The sequence below is a fragment of the Cetorhinus maximus genome, chromosome 3, assembly GCF_964194155.1.
Source record: "Cetorhinus maximus chromosome 3, sCetMax3.hap1.1, whole genome shotgun sequence".
In the NCBI taxonomy this organism is placed as follows: Eukaryota; Metazoa; Chordata; class Chondrichthyes; order Lamniformes; family Cetorhinidae; genus Cetorhinus; species Cetorhinus maximus.
Window position 1 is genome coordinate 188,201,389 of NC_135881.1, and position 20,824 is coordinate 188,222,212.

Sequence of the window (20,824 nt, forward strand, 5' to 3'; positions counted from 1 at the left end):
CCCGTGGATGAGCTCCCATGAAAAATGTGAAGGCCGCCTGGGCTCTTCGTCTGCCCGCCAACCTTAAGGTTGGATGGGCAGCTCATTTAATTATTTAAATTAGTTTTTAACAGGCCTTAACAGGCCTTTGACAGTTCGGCGGGCATGCAGCTGAGTTGGTTGCGTGCCTGCTGAACTGAAAATCTAAATTACACGTGACGTCGGGACTCCCGCCTGATGTCACCGCGCATCATTTTATGCGTTGGCCCCCGCTCGCTGACCCGAAAATTCTACCCCAGATTATTAACTACTTTTATTGCCCCATTAATGTTTTAACACATTATTATTTGGGCTTGATTCTGCACTGGAGATATTCCTAACAATGAGGTCTCAGACCCTGAAAGGCATGGAGGAGTAACATGCCATATGGTCGACATTCTTGCACACGGTTCATCAAGTAAAGAACAGGATTGTTGAGTGAGATCGGTCCTCAAAGTTCTACAAAAAACAGGTTTGACATTGAATGACAAATGTGAATTTGCAATGCCCATGAAAATATCCTTAAGGCACATTGTTCAAGCTTCAGGAATCACTGCTGACCTGAGAAGACCAAGGTGATTAGAGATATCCCACAGCCTAGAACCATCACTTGTTTACAAGAGTGGTGCAGGAATATGGACCAGCAAAATGCTTTTGACAAGAGCAAAAGTCTCCTAAGTATTGCTGAAAAAAGAGACCTTTTTTGTCAAAGCTTTTCATCTTGCACTCATTAGGACAATTTGCAAGAATATCAAATGTAAAGGAACACCAATTCAGTCATCATCAACTGGTGCATTCTCCTTGGCAACACCAATCAGAGTCTACTTGCCAACCGATCAGCACTCTCTTCTCATACAGTATAAATTGTTGTTCCCTTTACATTTAGCATTATTGTGAATTGTTCTGATGAGTCAAGATGAAAAGCTTCCACAAAAAGTGTCTCTCTTTCTCAGCAATACTCAAGTTCTGTTCTGCCAAATGACTAAAAGTCTCCATTTTCACCAGAGATTCTAATGAACTACAATTGAGAGTTGCCGCCAATTATAGGAGCAAACGCATCATCTACAGGCTTAGGTGCAGTGCTGTCTTCAAGTTCAAAAAGATGGACAAAGAAGACCAATGTCTTACACCTTGGGATCTCTCATGGACACAGAGAAGAGGTATGCGACCATTGAGAAAGAGAAGCATTAGCATGTGCCTACGAGAAGTTCTCTGATTATGTCATGGCTTTAAGGTTTAAAATTGAAACTGACCACAAGTATCTGGTTACTCTTCTTAACCAGAAGGAAATTGCAAAAATGCCAACTAGAATCATGAGATACAATTCAGTTACTGAGTACGTTCAAGGGAAGTACCAGACAGAAGCAGGTGCATTTCAACGAATTCCAGTTCATTTATTTATTAGTGACCAATACAAGATGGTCACTAATAAATCCAGTAGGGGATCAGGAGAAAATTCTTCACCCAGAGAGTGGTAAGAATTAAGGTGAACCTTGCCAACACAAGGAGTAGTTGAGGCAAATAGCATAGGTGCATTTAAGGGGAGGTACATGAGGGGAAGAGAATGGAAAGATTAGAGTGGGAGGAGATTTGTGTGTAACGTAAACACAGTGTTGGCCAGATAGGTCAAATAGCCTTGTTTTTGTGCCGCTAATTCTATGTTGGCAACACCAATAAACAAATTTCATTGTAATTTTCTCTCGTGGGTTGGGAAGGTGTTGGTTACAGATCGGCATGTCTTAAAGAAGTCTCCATAATCTTCTGTAGGTTAACTGTAAGTCTTTATTACCTACGAGAACTATTTACACATGTACAGTAAAAGTTACATGCGAGGAGCTGTCTCTACATTTGGGTCTATACAAGCCTCTGCTCAACACCACACTTACCCTGGGTCTGGGTCATGTGCCTTCTTACATCACTGTGTGGATGGTACTGTACTCATTCCCACTTTAACACTATATGTCCCAGACCCTTACACTACAACATGGTCTCTGGTATGACCTTATGATGTACAGATTGACTGTCATGTATCCCTAAATCATAACAATAAGTACATATTAAAAAGAATCCATTAGTTTCGAGATATAAGTGTATGAAAGATGCAAAAGAAATGCAGGTTCTCTTTTTCTCATGAGGCAGGGAGGTCATCTGAATCGAGACGTGGGGGGAAATGAGTTCATCCTCCCTGCTCATTGAATAATGGCACTTCCGACATGCAATGTGTTGAAAGGGTAGAATTTGGATGAGCACTTGGATAGAGGCATGGCTTTCTGTAGAACAGGCAAATTGCCTGTCTTATTGTGGGAACCATGTATACCACCTCGGTGGGATCCTGATTATAAGCAGAAAGTGGGAAGGTATGCCAATGGCATTCTTATTCCGTGCCATTGTTGCTAAAGCAGACATCTAAAAGACAGCTTAAATCTGGGCATATCTTTGGACAATTTTGCAAAATCTGACATGGTTGCATTTGCTTTCTTTGTACCTACTTGTTCTTTTGCAATTATCTGATTTTCTGTAGTGGATTTTCAACAGTGTGGAGCTGCATCATTTGAGGTGTTCAAACATTAGTGCTGTCAAAGTTCCAAGCATTTTGAGGCTTTCTGCTATCTGCAACTAGAAGTTAAGTGGATAAATGCTGCTCTATCTTGTCAAATCTGCCTGAATGACATTTATTTTGTTATTTTATTAACAATTGCACAACACCATACATGGTCTTGTAAAGCTGTGAAGCCGGCATTCCTTCTTGGAGGAAATGGTTTTAGTGACTTTTGGTACCGTTATGGACTTTACCTAACTTGCTCAATCTCGAGGACGTAGAAGGGAATGAGCAAGTTGTCAATCTTTTTGATTCCTTTATATGCCAGTTTTTCAGTTCATTGTCTTGATGGCGGGCCTGCACATTCTGAGACTGAGATGAATCTTTCTCCTTGTCCATACATGCTTTTCAAACAAAGTATTTATGCTGCCTTAGTCTCTCATTTAACTTTTTAAAAATGGCCTCCAGGGAAAAAGAGCGCCAGCCACCATCTTGAAATGCTCTCGGTGTGGCGGGAAAACCCTGAACAAATGCCTAGCAGGGGAGCACAGTGCCATAACTGTGGAAAGTGAGGATATCTTAAAATAGTCTGCTGATCTAAAGTGCCAATAGCTCATAGGAAGAATAAGAAAGTAACACAAGGCTAAATCAAATCCAAGCAGTGGAAGTGCACACAGGAAAAAAAAACATATAGCCTTCCGAGAAGAAATTAACGAAATAGAAAATAATTATTGGAGCGTTAAATTAGAAGTTAATGGTCACCCCACAGGGTTCAAACTAGATACTGGTGCAAATTTTTAAGTATTATCTGATGAAGTAAAGTGGCTTAAAAATATCACTTCATAGCCATCCTCCATTCAGTTGCTAGGAGAGTCTACACTGAAAGTAATAAGGCTAACACATGGCAAGATTAAGATATAGGAATAAAGAGATGATTGAACCCCTGTATGTTATATAGAACCAGGAGTCATCACTATTGAGCAGAAACGCATGTTTGCAGTTGAGGCTCATTTACAAGGTTGAGGAAATTGTTGATGAGCAATCTAGTAATGTGCTCAGAAATGAATTTCCATCCATTTTTCAGGCTTATTTAAGCTGAAGACAGAATATCACGTAACCCTACAGGCAGATGCTCAGCTGGTATGTCTCTTCAAGCAAAGGAGGTCCCTCACCTACCTTTGAACAAAGTCAAGAGCGAGATTGAACACATGTTACAACAGAAAGTCATCTCTCCAGTAACCATACCAACGAAGTGGTGCTCTGGAATTGTCATAGTACCAAAGCCTAATAGTTCCAATAGAATCTGCACGGACTTCATTCAATTAAACAAGTCAGTAGAGTATGAGATCCACCCAATGACATCAGTGGATGAAAGTCTCGTCAAATTAACAAAAAACACCCTCTTCACAAAACTGGATTCAAACAGCAGCTTTTGCCAGTTGCCTCTAGATAATGAATCCAGGGGCAGAAACCTTCCCCCATCGGGGGTGTTGTGTGGGGGTGGGCGGGGGCGGGCGTGAACCCGATCGGTGCCCCTGATCGGGGCCGTGCCACCATTTTACATGGGTGGGCCATTTAAGGCCCACCCAGCGTGATGCTCACCCGGAAGCGCTGAGCGCTCCCTGTGTGGTGGGCAGGGGGTGGGGGGGGGGGCGGGATTCCCTGAGGTGGGGCCTGCGCTCTTTTGCTCATGCATGTGAAAGAACACAGAAATCTCCCTGAGGCACAGAGGTGCCTCAGGGAGATTTGTTTAAGTTTTAAACATCTAAATAAAGAAATTAAAAACTTTTAAAACATGTCCCCTCATGTGACAGTGTCACATGAGTTGGGACATGTCAATGAGTTTTTAAAAACATTTTTATTGAATTTTAAACACTTCATGAAACCTCATCCTGCCCGTGGATGAGCTCCCATGAAAAATGTGAAGGCCGCCTGGGCTCTTCGTCTGCCCGCCAACCTTAAGGTTGGATGGGCAGCTCATTTAATTATTTAAATTAGTTTTTAACAGGCCTTAACAGGCCTTTGACAGTTCGGCGGGCATGCAGCTGAGTTGGTTGCGTGCCTGCTGAACTGAAAATCTAAATTACACGTGACGTCGGGACTCCCGCCTGATGTCACCGCGCATCATTTTATGCGTTGGCCCCCGCTCGCTGACCCGAAAATTCTACCCCAGATTATTAACTACTTTTATTGCCCCATTAATGTTTTAACACATTATTATTTGGGCTTGATTCTGCACTGGAGATATTCCTAACAATGAGGTCTCAGACCCTGAAAGGCATGGAGGAGTAACATGCCATATGGTCGACATTCTTGCACACGGTTCATCAAGTAAAGAACAGGATTGTTGAGTGAGATCGGTCCTCAAAGTTCTACAAAAAACAGGTTTGACATTGAATGACAAATGTGAATTTGCAATGCCCATGAAAATATCCTTAAGGCACATTGTTCAAGCTTCAGGAATCACTGCTGACCTGAGAAGACCAAGGTGATTAGAGATATCCCACAGCCTAGAACCATCACTTGTTTACAAGAGTGGTGCAGGAATATGGACCAGCAAAATGCTTTTGACAAGAGCAAAAGTCTCCTAAGTATTGCTGAAAAAAGAGACCTTTTTTGTCAAAGCTTTTCATCTTGCACTCATTAGGACAATTTGCAAGAATATCAAATGTAAAGGAACACCAATTCAGTCATCATCAACTGGTGCATTCTCCTTGGCAACACCAATCAGAGTCTACTTGCCAACCGATCAGCACTCTCTTCTCATACAGTATAAATTGTTGTTCCCTTTACATTTAGCATTATTGTGAATTGTTCTGATGAGTCAAGATGAAAAGCTTCCACAAAAAGTGTCTCTCTTTCTCAGCAATACTCAAGTTCTGTTCTGCCAAATGACTAAAAGTCTCCATTTTCACCAGAGATTCTAATGAACTACAATTGAGAGTTGCCGCCAATTATAGGAGCAAACGCATCATCTACAGGCTTAGGTGCAGTGCTGTCTTCAAGTTCAAAAAGATGGACAAAGAAGACCAATGTCTTACACCTTGGGATCTCTCATGGACACAGAGAAGAGGTATGCGACCATTGAGAAAGAGAAGCATTAGCATGTGCCTACGAGAAGTTCTCTGATTATGTCATGGCTTTAAGGTTTAAAATTGAAACTGACCACAAGTATCTGGTTACTCTTCTTAACCAGAAGGAAATTGCAAAAATGCCAACTAGAATCATGAGATACAATTCAGTTACTGAGTACGTTCAAGGGAAGTACCAGACAGAAGCAGGTGCATTTCAACGAATTCCAGTGGAAGGAGTAAAATTGGAAGATTTAAATTTTTTTGAGGAAGCATAAACCTTACTCATTAAAAAACACTTATCAGCCTCTGAGAAAAGGCTACAAGAGATTAAACTAGCCTAACAGAAGGATGACAAGTGTGTCAAAATGAAATAGTATTGCCAGAACAGATGGTCAGAGTACACTCCTAACAATCCAGTACTTCACCAATACTTTGAGCAGATAAAACATCTCAGAATCATTGATAATTTCTTAGTTTTTAATGACAGACTAGTCAATTCTAAAACACTTCTACTAGACATTCTCCAGAAAAGCAATCAAGGCCACTTGGAAATAGTGAAATGTCAGGCAAGAGCCCTGCAGTCTGGTGGCCAGGCATCAGTCACCCTATTGAACAGTTTATCACTAATTGCCTTACATGTGCAGTGAATAGCCAACAGCACAGCAAACCACTGGCACCCTCCATCTTTCCTTCGAGGCCATAGGAGTGCCTTGGAATGGATTTATTTGAGTTTAAAGGCAAAGTTTTCATCATCGTCATTGACTACTCCAGATGGTTTGAAGTGATTAGAATACACAACATCACTATGGAGACAGTCATTACTTCACTGAAAAGAATATTCTCAACACATGGCATCCCAGACATTATGGTGACAGACAACGGTCCCAGTTTGCTAATGAACCAATTGCAGGAATATGGTTTCATGTATGTGGCTAGTTCACCTAGATATCCTCAGTCAAAAGGAGAAGCAGAAAGAGGAGTTCGAAGAATCAAGGAATTAATGAAAAAGAATGAAGATATTAACTTAACCCTTCTTAATGACAGAGCCCCTTTGGTATAAAACAGGTTCCCGCCATCAGAACCATTGATAGGAAGATAAGAGAGTTAGGAAGCGTGATGAGCAACAAAGAGATAGTCAAGCTCATAATTTCAAGTCAAGACACAGGGCATGAGACTTGTAAGTGCTATAATACAAGGTGAGAGTGTGGATTCGAGACCAGCTAAAAGAAGACATTTTAATAGAAAGAGCTCCACAACTAAGATCTTATAGAATTTAGATGGACTAGGGAAATATCAGAAGGAACCAAAGAGCCTTGATATTATTGGGAAGGAAACCAATGGAGCCTTGGACATACTATTTAGATTTGGATGGAGACAAGGAACCAGAAACAAGGAGAAACTCTACAACCACCCAGGTGGAAGACACTCCTATCAAACGGTGCGAGAGTGCAGTTTATCCTCAACTTCGAAACAAAATCAAGACCAACCCATTCCAAAATTGGTTAAGGTATGTCAAAGACTAACCCTGTGAAGTCTGTGACTTTGCGGGGAGATGTAGCAGGATGTATAGTTGGCTTAAAGACTTTGGGGGAGATGTAAAGAATTGACATCAGGACCACCTGATACTGATGTAACTAGGATACAATATCACATGTTTAAGTAACTGAGATCTGGTGGGAAGCAGAAGTACAACCTTGAGTAGTGTACTGAGATGTACATAGACCTGTAAATAAGCAAGAATGTTTTTTTTTTGAATCACAGGCTATAGTAGTATTCTTAGGGTAACAGGTGCACCCTAAAGAAACCCCAACCAAGATTTGAACCCAAGATGAAACAGTGGCATCCTGGAGGGGCCATTGGAACTGGAGGCTCCAAGCCCCAGCGAGTGGGCCATCAATGCCAATGGCTACCCCTGTGGCCCTGACTCTGCTGCTGGAAGGGTTTCCCCTCCGAACGCCAGGGCCTACCGGCTTAGCCCCAGCAGATAAATGAACTGTCTTCCTCTCCTCTGAGTGCACCTCAAAATTAGTTGCGTTCTAGGTGTATGTCCACAGATTGCTTTGTGCAATAGGACAATGACACTTGCAAATGGGGTTTCATAACAATGGTGATGTGAGACAGGAAATAACTGTGACACAACAGGAAATGTGCACAGTAATTTTGCCAATTAAGATATCATGCTGACATCAGGGCTACATTCCTGTTGGGAAAAATCTGACCACGTTCATTCTTTTCAATTTGCACTTCACATCCAGGAAGACAAAGAAGACACTTAATATTTTCAAATTCTCCTTTTGTTTTTATTTATTGATGTGAGGCATGGCAGTTGCCTTTAAGTCCTACTCCAGAGAGTTGAGGACATAATTCATGCTGACGTCCCCAGTGGAGCACTGAGGGAATGCTGCACTGTCAGGAGGTGCTGCCTTTTGAATGAGATGCTGAATCAAGGCCCTATCTTCCCTCTGACATGTCCTTGCCTCCTTGCAACTGGAATGACACCAGGTAGTCTTGATCTCCAGCCCCCTCTCTGAAAATCCCAACACTCACAGGAGATTGCCTTTTACTTGAGCCCACAATGATCTCAATTGAGATTTTAATAGGAGGGGGCCTGTTGTGAGGCCTGCTCCCTCCCTTGCCCTTAATTGGGAATATCATGGAGGAAGGACTTCAAGTTTTACGACATTGCAACCTTTTTTTTTTAACTGGTCCACCTCCCTTCCCTCACGATTGTGGATGGGGAAATTTGGCCCTTGGATTCTAAAGTCTGCCATTGACCATATTCACATAGCATGTACTGCAGCATAAATTTGGAATCTGAGTCCAAACCTTTTTCAAATCAAGGCCGAATGAGAACAACGTCCATATCTGTAAAGCCCTTGACATAGTAAGCCATCCCAAGACACTGCACAGGAGCATTATCAAACAAAATTTGACACTAAACCATATAGGGAGGTACAAGGATAGATTTTACACAGAAGTAAGGGCAGAATTTTACTGCCCCTCACCAGCAGGCATGCAGGAGGGGGTGGTCATAAAAGTTCCCGGGTGGTCTTCCCGCCCAACCCCGATCTGTGTGTAATTTTAAGTGGGGTGGATGAGGCCTGGTGGCTATTGGCAACTAAAAAGGCCCCTTCTCGCCTGGCCTCAATTTTGAGGCTGGTGGGAGGGGTTCAGTGGCAGTGTGAAGTTCCTCAGGTTACTTTGCTTGGGCCCCAGGCAGGAAGGGTATGCATCTCCCTCAAGAACCCCCCCTTCCCACATCGGGTGCCCTCCCCCAAGGTCTGTCCCCACCATGGGTGCTTCTTCCCCACCCTCTAACCCGGCCCCTCCATCAAGACTTGCACCCCTACCACCACTCCCCCAACCTCACCTCCCCTCCCCGCCATAAGAACCCTGCAGTTACCTGATCCTGGACTCCAGGACTTAGAATCTGGGGACTGTTTGTAGTCCCTATCCATGCCACTGGTGCTGCTGGGACTATAGAGCTACCAGTCAACCTGATTGGCTGGAAGCTCTCTGAGGTGGGGCTTCCACCCATTTGAGAGGCATAAGTCCCACCTCCAAACAATTAGAGCTCCATGGAGCGTTAAATGGCTGCCGTGCTACTGTGATCGGTAGGGGTACATTCTTTGGGTGGAAAACTCCACCACCTGAAAAATCCTGCCTTAGGTTTTAAGGAGTGCCTTAGAGGAAAAAATGAGACAGAGAGGTTTAGGGAGGGAATTCCAGAGCTTTTTAAAAAAAGCCAATTATTTAATCATGTGTCGATAGCAATGCCTCTATTCATTGCCCATCTCTAGTTGCCCTTGAGGGGATAGTTGTGAACAGCCTTCTTGAACTCCATCTCTGTGGTGAAGGTGCTTCCATAGTGCTGTTAGCGGGGGGAGATCCAGAGTTTAGACCCAGCTATGTTAAAGGAATGGCCATATATACCCAAGTCAGGACGGTGACCGACTTTGAGGGAACTTGGAGATGGTGGTGATCCCATTTGCTTGCTGCCCTTGTCCTTCTAGGTGTAGGGGTCATGAGTTTGGGAGGTGCTGTTGAAGAAGCCTTGGCAAGTGACTGCAGTACATCTTGTAGATGGCTAACACTGCAGGTAAAATGCACAGTGATGGATGGAGTGCACATTTAAGTGGTGAATGGGCTGCTGACCAAGCAGACTGCTTTGTCTTGTATGGTGTCGAGTTTGTTGAGTATGGCAAACATTGAGGCAAGTGGAGTGTATTCCATCACACTCTTGATTTGTGCCAGGTAGTTTTTACAAAGTCTCTGAGGAGTCAAGAACGGCAGACCCACTGTAAAATACCCAGCCTCTACTGAAACCTCGAATCCAACTATTCCTCTACTGGAGTCAATTCTACTGGAATCTTGAATCTCAACGGCTGTAACGCTCAATCACCTACTCCCCACAGGTCAAGGGCTGTTCCATATACCATTTTTAAAATATACATATATATATATTCACTTACTTCAAGCTAAATTCTTAATTTTAACCTGTATGACTGTATATGCATGTGTTTTATCCTTTCTTGTCTTTAATAGTTAATAAACTTACTTTCACCTTTAACTCAGAAAGTCTGATCAAATTGGCTCCGTCAAAAACCAGAACGATTGGGCTTAGGAAAAGGCATCCATGAAAGGGATCCTTTTTAGGTTAAATCTAGGTGTGACTAACAGAAGGGCGGGGGTGGGGGGTGGGGGCAGGGTGGAGCTGAATAAAGACAGGGAGCCAGTTCATTCCTCCTCATCTGGGGCATAACAATTTGGGGATGTCCCAGCCAGACGGTGAAAAACATTGAGGGATCTCACCTGAGTGAACAACTTTTGGGAACCTTACCTGGGAGTGAGTCATAACAACTTTAAGACCATGTGGGAAAGCAAGCATTTGTACATCCAGGGCTCAATGCGTACTGTAACTGGGGGCAGAGAGGCAAGAAGCCAAAGTTCTATATCTCCATCTGGTGGAACCATTGTTCTGTTTGATACTGTCTGTGGGCAGGATGACGGTGAATCCCTTGCTGCTCCTATTCGTTATGTTCTTATTGTGAGGAGCTTTCTACTGCCCACCCATCTATGGCTCACAGACACACTTGTCAATTGTTTATTGAGCAGCGGGTGACTTTCCATCTTTTGGGAGGGAAAGTTGGTAAGTGCTGGTCTTGAATTGACTTAAGGCAGGTAGTGGGGGTGAAATACAGCCTATAATAAAGATGTGGGAACTTCTCAATGAATTGTGACAGTGCAGCAGGGAGGGAAGCGAGGTTGTATTTTCCCATTCAATGAAAAGGCATCAGCAGTGTCCTTGGAACCTGGTAAACAATTTAATTTTTATAACTTGTAGCCAAACATTCACAGAAAAGTATCAGCTGTGTGTAATTTGGGATGATATTGATGTCATAAATATATTGCGGAGGACAAAAACTGAATGTTCATTGTTTTATGCGCTCCATAAACTTTTGAAAACAAACTATAAACAGTTGCATCTAGTAATGTTTGCCTGACCCCTTCTCAGATGATGCAGAGATCAACGTTGTATAATCATAAACTCTAATTCCATATCTATACAGATTCATTTCCCAGTAATACATAAGTCCAAGCAGTTTTCTGGTTTGTTTTCTTAGTTGTAAATTGTGGAATCTTATGAAATCATGGTTCAGAATAATGAGCCTATCAATGTGGGAGTTTATTCCTTTAGGGACACAGTCACAAATGCAGAATAGTTTGGTGATTTCTTAGGGATGTGGGGGAGAAAAGAGCTCAAAGATGAGGCAGCAGTTCAGACAATATCCCATACTAACATGTTAGGCACCATGCATGGGACACAACAGCTGACAAGAGAAAGCTGCTGAAAGTTATTAAGTGTGAAAACAGCCCTTCAGAAGCCCAACTTGTGCAGCATAACTTTGCTTGTGCCTAAAATATACATAAGGATGCAGGAAACACAAGGGTTAAAGGTGGCACCCTCAGGTGCCATCTTCTGACATCCGGGGTGGCCCAATTGCTCTGGGTACTGAAAGTATCTAGTGAGTAAACAAAGAACCAACTTGCATTTATATAGTGCTTTTAATAGCATACAATTTCAGGGCACCCCAAACTGCTTTATAGATGGTGAAATGCTGTTGAGGTGTAGTCACTACTGTATTGCAAGGAGGATGAGTGTAGACCAAGTTCCAGTAGTTGCAGAGTTATATTACACTCTTGGACCATAATACATAAGTCCAAGCAGTTTTCTGTTTTGTTTTCTTAGTTGTAAATTGTGGAATCTTATGAAATCATGGTTCAGAATAATGAGTCTATCAAAGTGAGAGTTTATTCCTTTAGGAATGTAGCCACAGATGCAGAATAGTTGGTGATGCTTGACTCCTTTTGGATGAAATATTAATTTGTTGGATTGTTGCTCAGGACATAGAGTTGCTTCTCTTTAGTTGACATATACTGCCCATAGTCTATGCTGTATAGCCTCTTTCATCAACATCCATTTCCTCCTTTCTGTGTTGTGTGATCAATGAGTTATTACCATAATCTTACCGGCAGGATTGCACTCTGAGCTGATCCGAGAAAATTGAGTGCTAGCCTGGGCACTGGCAGTACTGTTATTCATGGAGGTTTGGCACTAGGTTGCAAATAAAAATACTCAAAATAGAGCTTGAGTACCTCTGGGATTGGAATGAGAAAACTCCCAGCACACAATAATAAAGATTCCCACTGGGGATATTCAATCACTGAAAAAATTAATTTTATTTGAATTGTTCATTCAGTGACAGATGAGAAGATTTTTTCCAGCAGCTTGCTTGTTCCAGGATGAGCAGAAGTATACGATGGTATAATGGAGACAGAGGGCAGGACTGTGGCTCCATTATGGGGTGGGAATGGAGGTGGGCAGGTGCAGGAATTCCTGACCCTGGCCAGTGTGCCAGTTCCCCACCATAGGCTTGGCTCCCAGCTATTTTCCTGGAGATTGGGTTGGCCAAGGAACAGCTGCTACCTGCCCACAAGTGGCAGCTTGTTCACTCAATTAAAAGGCCAATTATGGCCATTGATCAAAGACTGACGGGAACGACTCAATCGGCCTACCCAATCCCTGGCGGTACCAGGGGCAAGCCAGATGCCTGGAGGCAGTCTCCTGGTGGCAGGCTGAGGGGCCAGCACTCCAGGATTACTTTGAGGACCCCCTCCCCCACCCCCCCACCACCGCCTCACACAGCCACCATGCTTACTTATCACAGCTGCAGCCGCTGGTTGCCCTGTGGAGGGGTTTCTCCTCTATAATGATGGTCCAGCAGCAGTGGTCATTTTTAATTTCAAGTATTCTATAGGTGCTGAGAGGGCACCTCAAGATGGAGGTGCCTTCTCTCTCCCTTATTTGCAATGGCAGGCTGTAGTCCCTTCAGTCCTCGAGGGCCTCCTATTGGCTCTCCAGTTTTGAGTGCTCATCCACCCTCCAATAATGGGACAGCGAGTGCATCCTCTGGCTAATAATTGGCCACTCCTGCAAAAATCGCTGTTGGGGTGCTGCCCCTGACACTGTGCGGGATCAGGACCCACTTTTGATGTTGATGGGTCCAAAGAGCAAATGGAAAACCCTGCCCCGAGTGTCATATTAGACTTGGGATGTCTTAGTCCATTCTTTAGAACAGTAGAGAAAAAACACTATCATAGAATGGTTATTGCACAGAAGGAGGTCATTCGGCCCATCATGTCCACATCAGCTCTCTGCAAGAACAACTCACCAATCCCACTTGTTCACCTGTTCCCTGTAGCCCTGCAGTTTTGTTCTCTTCAGTAGTAAGATTCCTGTTTTAAAAGTGCAATTATGTTGGGCACACTAGTTAGACATGGGCCAGAATTTTGTCGGGCGGGCTCGGTGGGGGTGGGTGGGAGCGGTCGGGAGGCTGACCACCGCCTGCGATCGGGGCTGGACTGCGATTTCACGCTGGTGAGCCAATTAAGGCCCGCTCAGTGTGAAGTGCCCGCAGCAGCGCTCAGCGCTGCCAGTGTGGGGAGAGGGGGAAGAAGGCGAGCGCGCAACTTCACACATGCACGAAGATGCGCGTTGGAAAAGCTCTCTGAGGCACAACGTTTTGAAAGCGAAAAGTAAAGAATTGTAAAATGTTAAAAATGTTAAAAGACATGCCCCCTCATGTGACAGAGTCCTTTTTCGTCTGCCCGCCAACCGTGAGGTTGGACGGGCAGCAAAAAATTTCTTTCAGTTATGACTTCATTGGCCTTAATAGGCCTCTTAATTGTCGACGGGCGCGCTGCCAACTCCCGCGTGGATCTGCTGACCGAAATATCGCACGTCGTTTTACGGTCGCTCGGGTCGGACGAGTGCCTGCCCGAAGTGCTAAAAATTCTGGCCACGGGCTCCTTTGATTTAATTAATCAAATGCTTTGCGGTTTACAAATGATGAAGCTGATAAAAAAACTATGGTGTACATCTTGTGTTCACATAGCTGTGAGGAGGTGGTGTGGGGGAGAGGAAGTTTTAGATTGGACCTGCAATGATAAGCATGGAATGGGCTGAATTACCTTTCTTACTCTGTGATTTAATTATGGGACTTAATTTTAGCATCAGTGTGAAAATATAAACAATATTAATGATTTTAAAAAAAAACTTTAAAGACACGTGCACCGTTTTGAAATGTATGGATATTTGCCACAATTGTGTATCTAATTGTATCATTTTTACAAATTTAAGAACTGCTGCATTGTATTGTATGGCCACAATGCTGTGGTTCAGATCAACTCCTAACCATGCATTTCTAGCTGATGTTAATACAATTTTTACATTTTCTAGTGCGGCATGACAACTGGGTTTGGAGCTCCTGCACATGCCAATGGCATAAATCTGCATTGTTAATTTTTTGAATATCTCAACTTTTATAATTGATATCATTTATTAAGTGCATTATTTGTGGTTGTAGGATATAACTTGGCTTACATTTTCTGTTTCTGTGATTGCCATCTTGGAACCTTAATGTGTTTCAAAATAAGTCAGGGGATTGGGGAAGGCCAGAATGAAAAATACAGAAGTGCTCCAGCCCCCGTAGTGTTGGATAAATGGGGTGATCTATTTTATTTAATCACACCAGACTAATTCTTTATCTGGTACTCCACACAGAAAATACTCATGTAATTCTGATTGTTGATTTACTTTATTCTTTAGTTTTCCACCTGTCTGAAAAAGTCACCTCTGTGGTACCAGAAAGTGCCCTGCTGATTGTGCTGGGCGTCATCCTGGGAGGAATTGTCTGGGCTGCTGACCACACTGCCTCCTTCACCTTAACGCCGACTGTCTTCTTCTTCTATCTCCTGCCACCCATTGTATTGGACGCCGGGTATTTCATGCCCATCCGGCACTTCTTCGGGAACCTCGGATCGATTCTAATGTACGCCATCATTGGAACAATTTGGAATACTGTAACAACCGGTCTGTCCCTCTATGGTGTCTTCTGGACAGGTATTATGGGTAAGGGCGCAGATCCAAGCAGTAGCTTTATCTTATCCAACTGAGGTGAGACCAGGATAAAATACAACTAGTAGTCGTGGCTATCTGGACCACAAAGGAGTCTTAATTTTCTATCTTGTTGGTGTCTTTCCCCAAGTGTTTTATACCAACAGGATTACATCATGGCTGCATGGGTGAAGGGACCACAACAGTGTCAGTGTCAAATCCTGCAATACCTACTGGTATTGGGAGTCTTTATTTTCTGCATTCTTAGCTGGCCAGTGAAGGTCCCTCCGTGTTGAGGCATCCTCCTGGTCCCTGACCTACCTAAGTAGTGCCCACTTCTCCCATTGGCTCCAGAGTTGCCAGCACTCTGGACCATCAGGATCAAGTGCCCAAATGGCACGAGTGGAGCTACCAATTAGGAAGCCACCTTCTGGAAGATTGCGACGCTAGTTCCTATTGGCAAGTGCGGGCACCGGACCCCCACACGGGCCTGACATCGGGGTCCCGACACCTGCGGGAGAAGTCGGCCCAGTGTTTCAGGTCAAAGACCTTTTGACGGAACTGGAAAAAGTTAGAGATATAACAGATTTGAAGCAAGTACAGAGGAAAAGGCAGGGAGTGAGGAAAGAACAAAAGGGAAAGTCTGTGACAAGGTGGAAAACAGCAGAGATTAAATGACAAAAGGGATGATGGTGCGAGGCAGGAGCAGATGGGACAAGTGAGGAAATAAAAAAAATGTGTTGAGTGGAGTGTAAATGTGAAAAGCAGAATTATCACCAAAATCTATTACGTCCACCTGAGAGGGCAGATGAGGCCTTGGTTTAACATCTCAGCTGAAAGAAAATAAAATATAGCACCTTTCATGATAACAGGACATCCTAAGTTGCTTTAAAACCAACAAAGTACTTGTGGAGTGTAGCCACTGTTGTAATGTAGGAAGCACAAGAGCCAGTTTGTGCACAGAAAGCTCCCATCTCTTGTGGAGGTCTTCCCTCCACAGCCTCCAACCTCATAGACTCCAATCCCAAACACACCGCTTCTACCTCCTTCCCAAAATCCATAAACAGGTTGGCCCATTCCTTCAGCCTTTTCCTATCCTACTGAACTAGTTTCTTCTATCCTGACTCTATTTTTTTCTCAAAATCAGAATTACCTGGAAAAACTCAGCAGGTCTGACAGCATCGGTGGAGAAGAATAAAGTTGACGTTTCGAGTCCTCATGACCCTTCAACAGAACTGAGTAAAATTAGGAGAGGGGTGAAATATAAGCTGGTTTAAGTTGGGGGGGTGGGGGGAGAGAAGTGGGGGGGTGAGGGTGGTTGTAGGGACAAGCAAGCAGTGATAGGAGCAGATAATCAAAATCTGTCACAGACAAAAGAACAAAGAGGTGTTGAAGGTGGTGATATTATCTAAGAGAATGTGCTAATTAAGAATGGATGGCAGGACACACAAGGTACAGCTCTAGTGAGGGGTGGGGTGAAATAAGACTAACAGGGCATAAAAGGTATAAATTTAAAAATAATGGAAATAGGTGGGAAAAGAAAAATCTATATAAATTATTGGAAAAAACAAAAGGGAGGGGGAAGAAACAGAAAGGGGGTGGGGATGGAGGAGGGAGTTCAAGATCTAAAGTTGTTGAATTCAATATTCAGAACTTGAATTCAAAGTAAAGTACTTTGGGATGTCCTAAGGCTGTGAAAGGTGCTGTATGAATGCAAGGCTTTTTTTCCCTTCTTTGATTTGAATCATTTTTTTGTCCTGCACTATACCTTAGATTACAACCTAGTGCTCAGAGTTGGGCCGGGGCTGAAATGGTGCCTGCTCACTTTCTGTGCTGCAATATTGGAGGAGTATCTGTGGCTGTTGTGGGTAACGTAGTGCAGTCATGACCAGCCCAAGTGACTTGTTGGTTATTGTTGTAAACTCTGATTGTAACTATCCCAGCATCAGACGAGAGTGGCGGAGGGTGGTGGTGGGGAATTAAAATGGGTATGGAGGACTTGCCTCTCTGTTTGTGTCACTTATGCTGGAACGCCCATTTAACTCCTAGGTTTCAGGCCGTGTCTGAGCCAAGGATTTAAGGCCCTTTTTTGTTTGGTGAGTGTCTGTCTGTGGTTCCTCTGGGTCTGTTGCTCCTTGGGTTTCCTCTATCCCGAGTGTGATCTTCCATGTGGGACCCCAGCTGTGACCTCCTGTCACCCAAATTCCTGCTCCTGCCCACTGGCCTGGTACTGCTTCCCAATGGGTTTTGGGCAAGAGATTTGATGCCAACTTTGAAGTCAGATCTGGAAGTCAAAATCTCTCCAGAGTGGGAGTCCCTTTGGATGGAGATGGGGGAGGAGTTGAGAATGCTGCTCGTCATTAGCCCCACAACCCCACACTCACACCCCACCATACACACACACACACACACCACATGCAGGGCACTTGTGTCAGAGATTAAAATCAAAATGGATTCTTCCACCAGCTTTGGCATTTTACTGTGAGCAGTAAACGTAGGGACTGGGTACCAGTTGGGAAGTTGTGACAGGTTGCCACTTCACACTAAGTCGCTTATCTTTAACTTTAAATTTCTCATTCTTGTGTTCAAGTCCCTCCATGACCTTACCCCTCCATCTCTGTAAACTCCCCAAACCCTTTAACCCCCAAGAGCTCTGCATTCCTCTAATTCTGGCCTCTTGCACATTCCTGATTTCCTTCACTCCAACGCTGCTAGTCATGTCTTCAGCTGCCTACACCCCATACTCTGGAATTACCTCCCTAGACCTCTCCACCTCACTCTTTGCTCTTTTAAGTCAATCCTTAAAACCTACCTTTTTGACCAAATATTTGGTCACTTGTCCTAATATATCCGTACATAGCTCTGTGTTAATTGACTGGTAACTGTCCTGTGAAGTGCCTTGGGATGTTTTACTGCACCAAGGCACTACATAAATGCAAGTTATTGGTATCCTGGTTGCAATTGAAAGCTAACATTTCTTGTGGTTTCAAATTGCTCTGCAGGAAATCTCGATGCTGGCCTTTTGGAATTCCTCCTGTTTGGAAGTGTGATCGCTGCAGTTGACACAATAGCTGTGTTGACCGTGTTTGAAGAGGTCCATGTGAATGAAGCATTGTTCATCTTTATGCTCGGAGAATCCCTGCTTAATGATGGAGTCACCGTGGTAAGTTTAACAGCTTTTGAATTCCTTGATTGTTCATCTTGTTTAACGAAGGGGAAAGTTGGGATTTGCATGGACATCTTTTTTTCAGTTTGGATGTTGAGATATTGCCCCATATGTTTTTAGTTACATCAAAAGGCAAAATGTTTCATTCATTCATTCTTGGTCATCACTGGCAAGATAGACATTTATTGTCCATCCCTACTTGCTCCTAGAAAGCGGTGGTCTTCTCTTTCAACAGCTGCAGTCCGTGTGGCATTCCTTGCAACAGTTTGATACAATTGGGTGGTTTGATATCAGGCCATTTTAGTGACAACCTTGTTGGCGTGGGAGTGGAGTTATATATAGGCCAGACCTGGGTAAGGAAGACAAATTTTACTCTCTAAATGACATCCATGAGCCAGTTGTTTAGACATTGCAACAACTTCATGGTGGTATTTACCGATAGCGGCTAATTACTTTTCAGATTTTTTAAAAACTGAAATTAAATTGATTTGAGTGTTCATCCTCTGAATTACAAGCCCAGTACCATAACTGCTACATTACCATATATGGGATTTAATTTCTTAAAATTTTTGGTGCAATAAATTTCACAAGAAGATCTACTTTTTCTATTAATTGTGGATGTCCTTTTCCCATCAAACTGAAGAGTACGGATGCTGTGGAAAAGACTACTCTAAATTTGTTCACAGGCTGCTCCAAGGGTGATGTCACGGACACCATTTTCACGCGGGCACACAACTTTGTGCATTTCGCCTGGGACCAGAAAGCCAGGATGTAAGAATGATTGGATTTGCCCAGATCTCAGGTTTCCCACAGGTACAGGGTGCCATCGACTACACTCACGTAGCACTCAGATCTCTGCTATATCAACCGCAAGGGCTTCTACTCGCTGAATGTGAAGCTGGTGTGCGACCACCACAAACACATCCTGCCGGTCTGCACCCGGTTCCCAGGGAGTGTCCACCACTCCTACATTCTCAGTCGGTCTCAGATCCCTGACGTCTTCCAGGGTCCACAGAGGCTGCAGGCTTGGCTCCTTGGGGACAAGGACTACCTGCAGAGGATGTGGCTGATGACAACTGTATGGCAGCCTCAGAATGCAGCAGAGAGAAAGTACAACGAGGCTCATGTTGCAACTCACACCTTAGTAAAGCAGACCATCGGGATGCTGAAAATGAGTTTCTGGTGCCTGGACCAGTCTGTTGCAGTCCTGCAATATAGTCCACAGAGGTTGTCACGCATCATTGTCACCTGCTGCACCCTTCCCAACCTGGCGCTGCAACGGGGAGAGGAGCTGGTTGAGGAGGAGATGCAGGAGCTGGAGGTCTCCTCCAATGAAGAGGGCATCGATGGGGGTGAGGGTGAGGAGGGTCTTGAAGGCAAGGCTGATGGCGATGAGGCCCTCGCACTGGCCAGACGAGGCAGGCACACTCAGGAGGGCCTCATAGTTGCTAGATTCGTGGAGGATGACGACGACATACAGTGAGAAGACACCATAGATCCTCACATTGCATCTGTGAATGTTTGACTCCAGTCTGGCTGATGGCAGCACATGTACCCTCTGTGATAAGGTTCCTGCCACTAAGATGCAGCGGAGGCCCTAATTGTTGCTTGATTCCAGGAGGATGATGATGACATGCAGTGAGGAGACTCCATAAATCTTCACATAGCCTCTGTGAATTTTTGACTCCTGCCTGGCCGAGGGCAGCTCGCTTGCGCTCTATGATCAGGGTCATATCAAGGAGGTGCAGCCATGAACCTTTAAATGCACCTGATCCTTTGTCCGTATTCAGCACCTGACCCCTTCAGGAACACAGCGACACTGGTCACAGATGCTGAAGAGATGGGGGCCAGTCCCACCTCAAAGGTGCTGAGAGCACAGAGAGAATGACGGAATTCTGTGACGCCTGCCCATGACATTCTGGCAGCAATGACAAACACTGTTGAGGTGTAGACATCAGCAATGTGTCCACTGAGTGTAAAGCTGGACCATCACCTTGGTCTGAAGGTTGCACAAAGCACAGAGAAGAGGCCCTGGACTGAGACACCTGCCTTTATCTTGTGCAGGAACCAAGGTTTCACATCTGAGTGACATGAACACTGCTCATCATAACAAGGATCGATAGACAAGGAGACACTCTTGTGAGTTAATTTACAATAGTGATCATTACAGACAAGTGATTAACACTTGTGCCCATTTTGTGCAACTCCATCTTCTTAACTTTCCTAACCTTGCTGCTACATCTTGGTGCTCCCAGACATCCACAGTGGAGGTGGAGGCAGCCTGCTGACTGCTACGCCCTGTCTGTGATGACCTTGGCGGGCATCCTCTGGAGGGCCGAGACCTGGAGGGCCCAGGCCTGCTTTCGGGGTCCTGCTGTGTGGCAGTGGCCCCCTCCTCGGCCTGTGGAGCTGGAGCTGCTGGAACCACAGGAAGAAGGGATTCAGATGGGCCGAACGGTCCCAGAATTAACTGGGTGGGTGGCCCTGGGGTGTGGACCTGCTGATCTTCCTCCCTATGGGTGCCCGAGGGGCCTTGCCTGACTCCTAGAGGAGAAGGGAAGCTAAAGTGA

The 20,824-nt window shown here is 44.4% G+C and overlaps 1 protein-coding gene across 1 annotated transcript in view; it reads left to right on the forward strand.

Moving 5' to 3' along the window:
• The window catches only part of LOC144674427 (sodium/hydrogen exchanger 3-like), a 159,520-nt gene that overhangs the window by 53,587 nt on the left and 85,109 nt on the right, over positions 1–20,824 (forward strand). The window contains exons 2-3 of the mRNA XM_078535794.1: positions 14,801–15,103; positions 18,091–18,251. Of these exons, the coding sequence (XP_078391920.1) occupies positions 14,801–15,103; positions 18,091–18,251 (464 nt within the window). The remainder of the gene's footprint in view (positions 1–14,800; positions 15,104–18,090; positions 18,252–20,824) is intronic.